This window comes from Nothoprocta perdicaria, unplaced genomic scaffold, assembly GCF_003342845.1.
Source record: "Nothoprocta perdicaria isolate Ctin4 unplaced genomic scaffold, notPer1 scaffold_447, whole genome shotgun sequence".
In the NCBI taxonomy this organism is placed as follows: domain Eukaryota; kingdom Metazoa; phylum Chordata; class Aves; order Tinamiformes; family Tinamidae; genus Nothoprocta; species Nothoprocta perdicaria.
This window is the reverse complement of record NW_020455696.1, coordinates 6,543-13,885: the sequence shown is the minus strand read 5'-3', so window position 1 is coordinate 13,885 and position 7,343 is coordinate 6,543. Positions and strand designations below refer to the sequence as shown.

The 7,343-nt window shown below is 67.1% G+C and overlaps 1 protein-coding gene across 1 annotated transcript in view; it reads right to left on the bottom strand.

Moving 5' to 3' along the window:
• SBF1 (SET binding factor 1) overlaps positions 1-4,226 on the bottom strand; it is a gene marked incomplete at its 5' end in the record, with an annotated part of 34,083 nt that extends 29,857 nt beyond the window's left edge. The window contains 3 exons of the mRNA XM_026046532.1: positions 348-458; positions 3,810-3,944; positions 4,089-4,226. Coding sequence (XP_025902317.1) covers positions 348-458; positions 3,810-3,944; positions 4,089-4,226 — 384 coding nt within the window. The remainder of the gene's footprint in view (positions 1-347; positions 459-3,809; positions 3,945-4,088) is intronic.
• Between the last annotated feature and the right edge of the window lie 3,117 nt (positions 4,227-7,343).

Genomic DNA, 7,343 nt, shown 5'->3' with positions numbered 1-7,343 from the left:
TGCTCCCATTGCACCCAGGGGCACCCAGGGCTTTGTGGGGCTGCAAGAGCAGAGCTGCTCCCATTGCACCCATGGGCACCCAGAGCCTTGCAGGAGCTGCAAGAGCAGAGCTGCTCCCATTGCACCCCAAGCTTTGTGGGGCTGCAAGAGCAGAGGGTGCAGGCCCCAGTGCTCCAAGGCAGGTTCTGCCCCAAGCCACACCATCCTCCCGGAGCTCAGGCAGCGCAGCAGAGCTAGAGCAGAGCTGAGGGCAACGCCTCTGCTTTGAGCCGCGCGGGGCTGTGGCAGCGGCTCAGCTCCGGCTGGAAGCAGAAGCAAGGAGAGGCGCGCGCGGGCCGGCCACCCACCTGCGCGCCGCCCGTGATGGGGATGGTGCACGTCAGGAGGTTCCCGATGACGTTCTCCAGGGACACGCTCAGCCCGTCCACGTAGATGGTGTAGATGAGCCCCAGGCTGTTCTGGAGAGGCAAGCAGAGCACGTCTGAGCACCAGGGCAGCCACGCTCAGCGCCGCTGCCAAGGGCCATTGACCACGAGTGGCAGCGTGTCAGGGACGGCGTCACTTCCCTCCAACCGAACCCGCCGGGGGCAGCGCTTGGGCCCTCCCCTGCACAGCCCTGCACCGTCTCTCGTGTATTAACGTGCTCTATTTGCCCCAGCGCTTCCCCATGCTGCAGCGCTGCCGCCCGCGACGTTCCCAGAGGTGCGGGCACTGCAGCGGGCTGGCACCACGCGGGGACAGGCTGCGACGGCTGCCAGGGTGCCCTGCAGGCAGCACGGCCACGCGGCGCCAGCCCCGGGCGCTGCCAGGCGCTGCGGCCTCGTCTCGAGCTGCGCGGGGGGCTCTGCACCGGGGAGGGGCTCCCAGTTCCACGCTGCGACCCGCAGCTCGAGAGCCTGCGCTCGCTGCTGGTGCCCAGCTGCTGAGGGCAACACCGGGCCAGCACTGGAGAAACTAAACTGAAGGGGGAAGACACAGCTGGGTGTCACCCTTTGGCGGGACATGGAAAAGCTCCCGCAAGGCGCAGGGCGAATGGGGAGCTTGGCTCCAAAGCACCTTTCGTGGCTTGTAAAGCTCATCCCCAGGCAAATGAATGCAAGCAGCGTGGCAGCGACTGCAGTGTTGCAGTATGGCAGTGACTGCAGCATCGCAGCGTGGCAGTGACTGCAGTGTTGCAGTGCAGCAGTGGCTGTGGCATCCCAGCATCGCAGCCCTGCAGTGTTGCAGCCCTGCAGCCTTGCAGCGCGGTAGCCCTGCGGTGTCGCAGCACGGCAGCCCCTGCAGCATCGCAGCGCAGCAGTGACTGCGGTGTTGCAGTGACCGTGGCATCGCAGTGTCGCAGCCCTGCAGCATTGCAGCGCAGCAGCTCCTGTAGCGCTGCAGCATGGCAATGACTGCAGCACTGCAGCACAGCAGCCATGCAGCAGTGCTGCAGCAGCCAAGGGGAGGGCAGCGCACGCTGAGGGCACTGCCTGTGCCCGGCACGCAGGGAGCAGGCGGGAGAGCTGGGTCCCCTGCCCCGAGCACCGAGCAGGGCCCCTCGGCAGAGCCCTGGGGCCGCGGGAACCCTCCTGCTCCCATCCTCAGCAAAGGGCATCCAGGCGGCCAGGCAGGATGGGCTATCACGGACCTGCTCGGAAAAGAGAGCCAGAACAAGCCGGGCCGCGTGGAACGGGCCGCGTGCGGAGCCCGAGCTAGCGCCTTCACAGAATCCCAGAATCCCAGAATATTCAAGGTTGGAAGGGACCTCTAGAGATCATCTAGTCCAACCTCCCCGCTCCAGCAGGCACACCCAGAGCACGGGGCACAGGGCGGCATCCAGGCGGGTTTTGAAGACCTCCAGAGCAGGAGACTCCCCAGCCTCCCTGGGCAGCCTGGGCCAGGGCTCTGGCACCCTCACAGTGAAGAAGTTCCTCCTCACCTGGAGATGGAACCTCCTGTGTTTCAGCTTATGGCCATTACCCCTCGTCCTGTCGCTGGCCACCAGTGAAAACAGCCTGTCCCCTTCCTCCCTGCATTCTCCCTTCCTGAACTTATACACATTAATCAGATCCCCTCTGAGCCGTCTCTTCTCCAGAGAAAACAGGCCCAGCTCGCTCAGCCTCTCTTCATACGAGAGATGTTCCATTCCCTTAATCATCCTGGTTGCCCTTCTCTGGACCCTCTCCAGAAGCTCCACGTCCCTCTTGTCCTGGGGAGCCCAGAACTGCACGCAGTACTTCACCCCCATTCCTTCCACCTGAGCAGCTGCTCAATGGGCAGCCCCCTTCTCCTGCCCACCTGCACGTGAAACCAGGGCTCCCTGCTTCCCTCCAGCACCCCGAGCGGGGGCACCACCTGGAATGGATGGAGTGAAGGAACGGTGCAGCTGCCAAGGCCGGAGACCTTCGTCTGGCTTCCTAGTGAGGCTTCTCCTCTCCTGATTGCAGCTAGCTGGGCAATACTGCAAGGGCCAGGGCGATACTGTAAGGCCCAGGGTGCTATCGCAAGGCCCGGGGCAATATCGCAAGGCCCAGCGTGATATCGCAAGGCCCAGCGTGATATCGCAAGGCCTCTAGCACTCTTATCAGGAATCTCCGCAAAGACTCGTGATTCACCAAGCTGAATAACCCGCGCAGCTGAGCAGTGACATCACGCAGGAAGCAGCAGGGCAAACATTACTCAGCCTCCCAGCCGGGAAGAAAGGGTGCTCAGGTACACAGGGGCTGAGAGATGCCGGGAAGCATCTCCGTGACGTCTGCAGGGGAAAACCCTTGCAGGAAATGCGCCGCTTTTACAGCGCTGGTCTATCCACCCGCAATCCAGAGCCTGTGCCCTGCAGCACCGCGGCAGCCTGGCGGGTAACGACGTGGGCCTCCCTGCAGGAGCTCCGGAGAATCCAGAGAATTCCAGCTCTGCAGCAGGCCGGGCACGGCAAACCCCACTCCCTGCAGAGGAAGATGGTCTGAGGCAACTATTTGTGACCAGGGAAGTGGAGGTGATAGTCCACAGCCTTTCCATAGTTAACACTCCTCTCACGCCGGTCCACTGCTCTGTTGTATCTTTACCTGGTTTCCCTATCAGTCCGAATAGGCTCGACCTGGGCTCGGCTTTGCGGGCAAGACCCTTCAAGGGCTCCCTTATGGGCACGCGCAGAACTCTCCGCTTGCAGCGCTGCCGAGTCTCCAGCTCCCAGGCTGCAGCAGCGTCACGGACGCGGCCAACGCGGAGCCAGGCACCCAGCCCGGGGGGATCCAGCAGGATGCCCACACAGCGGGCGCTGCCGCTCGCAGGGCAGGTCCGCGCGCAGGGGCAGGGACACAAGGGACATCCTGGCAGCGGTGGGACAACGGACACGCCGAGCCCCACGGCAACGGGCGCCTTCCTGCAGGCCCAGCGCGGGGCGGGCGGCCCGGGGCACAGAGCGGCGCCAGGAGCAGCGCCCGCCCGCGCCTGGGGACTGTCCCCGCGGCACCCGCTCCGCAGAGCTGCCAGCACGGGCAGCGCTGGGGCCACGGGCGCCCTGCGCCTCCCCAGGGCGCTCGCACGCAGCTGCAGCCAGCCTGGACAATGCCAGGGTGCCAAGGTTAGGAGCAGGCTGTTCTGCGGGGGGCTGTGCCAACAGCCTGGGTGACGGCCCCCAGCGCAAGGAGCGGCTCAGCCCTTGGTGCCGCTTGGCTCGGTGCCACTCCCAAGGCTCCTGTGGCGCTGGGAGCCACGTGGCAGTGCAGGGGGCACCCATGGGTGCTGCTCCCAGCACCAAGGTGCTCCCAGGGTCCGGCTGCCCTGCGTGGCCCTCATCGCAGCTCTGCTTCATGCTATGCACTTACCCGGAACACCTCGGCGTGGTCCAGCCGCGACACCAGCACCAGGCTCTTGGGAGCAAAGAGCTGTGCGGGTTGGATGGGAGACGCTGACTCCTCTTCCTCCTCCTCGCCATCGCCGTTCCTCGAGTGGCTCTGGGGCTGGGGGGAACAGTGCAGCGTGAGCAGAGTGCTGTGCCCGGCACACAGGGCGCCAGGGCCTCACCAGCCTCCAGCAAGGAAGGGGGATCCGCGTCCCGGGCGCGGGCAGAGGGGTGCCGGGTACCACCCGCGCCCGCCTCCTACCTGGGCGCTCTCCACGGCCTCCCAGAAGGTGAAGCAGGCGCAGTAGTGGCGCTCCGAGTTGATGTCGGTGAGCACGGCCACGAAGAAGGTGGGCGGGTTCCTCTCCGGGAAGAGCTGCCAGCCGCTGGGCTGGCAGAACTGCAAGGGCGGCCGTGAGCGAGCGGCGCCTGCCCCTGCCCCTGCCCCTGCCCGGCACCGCGAGGGCCGCGGCGCGCTCACCAAGGCACCACCAGCGCTGCGCCCGGGCACGGCTGCACCCCGGGACCGCGGGGCTCTGCACCCTGGTGCTGTGGCACCCGCGGGGCTCTGCACCTCGGTGCTGCGACACCCACAGGCTCTGCACCCCGGTGCTGCAGCACCCGCGGGGCTCTGCACCCTGGTGCTGCGGCACCCCAGGGCTCTGCACCCCAGTGCTGCGGCACCCGCGGGGCTCTGCACCTCGGTGCTGCGGCACCCCAGGGCTCTGCACCCCAGTGCTGCGGCACCTGCGGGGCTCTGCACCTCGGTGCTGCGACACCCACAGGCTCTGCATCCCGGTGCTGCAGCACCCGCAGGGCTCTGCACCCCAGTGCTGCGGCACCCGCAGGGCTCTGCACCCTGGTGCTGTGGCAGCCGCAGGCTCTGCACCCCGGTGCCGCGGCACCCGTGGGGCTCTGCACCCCAGTGCTGCGACACCCACAGGCTCTGCACCCTGGTGCTGCAGCACCTGCGGGGCTCTGCATCCCGGTGCTGCGACACCCACAGGCTCTGCACCCCGGTGCTGCGGCACCCACAGGCTCTGCACCCCGGTGCTGTGGCACCCGTGGGGCTCTGCACCCCGGTGCTGCAGCACCTGCGGGGCTCTGCACCTCGGTGCTGCGACACCCACAGGCTCTGCACCCCGGTGCTGCGGCACCCACAGGCCTCTGCACCCCAGTGCTGCGGCACCCGCAGGGCTCTGCACCCCGGTGCTGCGACACCCACAGGCTCTGCACCCCGGTGCTGCGGCACCCGTGGGGCTCTGCACCCCGGTGCTGCAGCACCTGCGGGGCTCTGCACCTCGGTGCTGCGACACCCACAGGCTCTGCACCCCGGTGCTGCAGCGCCCGTGGGGCTCTGCACCTCGGTGCTGCAGCGCCCGTGGGGCTCTGCACCTCGGTGCTGCGGCACCCAGGAGGCTCTGCACCCTGGTGCTGCAGCACCTGCGGGCTCTGCACCTCTGCACCCTGGCACGGCGGCACCTGCGGGGCTCTCTCCAAAGGCAGCTCCCTCGTGCCCCGCTCGCTATCACACCTGGCTCCCTTGGCCCTGCTCCCGGCCTGGCACAGGCTGCAGCTCCCTGGCACTACCTCCATGCACGGCACATGTCCCTTCAGTGGTCACAGAGCGCGACAGGCCCTGGGGCACCCTGAGGACCCCCGGGCGCCTTTGGGTGCTCAGTGCCCCTCGGCAGGCACCCCGAGGCAGCGGCCACGCGGGTGCCCGAGCGCTGCCTCATGCAAGCGGGAGCCTGGCAAAGCACAACAGGCCGATTCACCACCCCGCGCGAGCAGCGGGGAGAGCTACCTGCTGCCTGCAGCAACAGCCCCCGGAGCAGCCGGCGGGACCGCGGGCACCGCGAGGGCGACGGGCAGCGGTGCCCACCACCCAAACCAACCTCCAGCCCCGGGCGCCGCAATCCGCACCACCCGTGAGACGAGGACATGAGGAACCGCGGGGTGCTGCTGCCACGGAGGGACACAGGGACACGGGGTGCGGGTTGCCGAAGGAGCGGGGGAATGGCAGGGATACGGGCAGGAGCCAAGGCGGGCAGCAGGCAGGGTGCGTGCGGGGCTCGGGAGGGCGACGCCGTTCCCAGGACACGCTGTCATTCCTGGGACATGCCGCTGTTCCCGGGACACGCTGCCATTCCCAGGACACGCTGCCATTCCTGTGACATGCTGCCATTGCTGGGACACGTTGTCATTCCTGGGACACGCCGCTGTTCCCGGGACACGCTGCCATTCCCAGGACACGCTGCCATTCCTGTGACATGCTGCCATTGCTGGGACACGTTGTCATTCCTGGGACATGCTGCCATTGCCGGGACACATGGCCATTCCCAGGACACGCCACTGTCCCCGGGAAACATCGCCATTCCCAGGAAACGCTGCCATTCCCGGGACACGTCACTGTTCCCAAGACATGCTGCTGTTCCCGGGACACGTTGCCATTCCCAGGACACGCTGCCGTTCCCGGGACACGTTGCCATTCCCGGGGCACACTGCCGTTCCTGGGACACGTTGCCATTCCCGGGGCACACTGCCGTTCCTGGGACACGCTGACGTTCCCAGGACACACCCCTGTCCCCGGGAAACATCGCCATTCCCAGGAAACGTTGCCATTCCTGGGACACGTTGCCATTCCTGGGACACGTTGCCATTCCTGGGACATGTCACCATTCCCGGGACATGTCACCGTTCCCGGGACACACTGACGTTCCAAGGACATGCTGCCATTCCCGGGACTCGCCGCCATTCCCAGGACACGCCGCCATTCCCAGGACTCGCCGCCATTCCCAGGACACGCTGCCCTCCACGTGCCACCAAAACCAGGCCGGGCTGCCGGGCAGAGCCGTGCGCGGGGCCGCGGGCTCCCGATTTCCCAAAGCTCCTAACCCGAGTCCCCCCGGAGAGCCCGGGGCCGCCGCGCTGCTTGCCGGCACAACCAGGTTCCATCGCTTAAATTCCACACATTTTCTGGCTGGACAGCCTGACCCTTGGGGAAAAAGAAAGCGTTCCTGCTTGTTGGAGCAGGGCCCAAGTCCCCTGCAGACTACACGGAAACTCTAAGCAGAAAAATAATAGACACTTCTGCTTCAGACAAAACACAGGGGAGAGAGGAGTGCAAAACGACTGCGTAAATCTGGGTCCCTCAACGAGGGTGCCAGAATAGGGGGGAGACGGAGCGGCCACCCTGGGAGGCACCCCGGCACCGAGACGTCCCTTCCAGGCCTCCCCTCTGGTCACCCCACGCGCTCGCCCGCGGTGCCGGCGCTGCCGCAGCCTCAGCAGCTGCTCGGGGAGCTGCAGCCGCTGCCAGCACTGCAGCCGTGCAGCTACCGGCGCCAGCGGCTCCGCGGGCTGCTGCAACGGAGCCCGCGCGGCCCCGCGGCACGCGCAGGGCCGAGCCACCGCCGAGCGTCTGCTGGGCTGCAAGGGACCCCAGAGCAGCGGAGGGGACCCTGCGGTGTCTGCTGTGCCCTGAGGGCACCCTGTGGTGCCTGCTGTGCCCTGA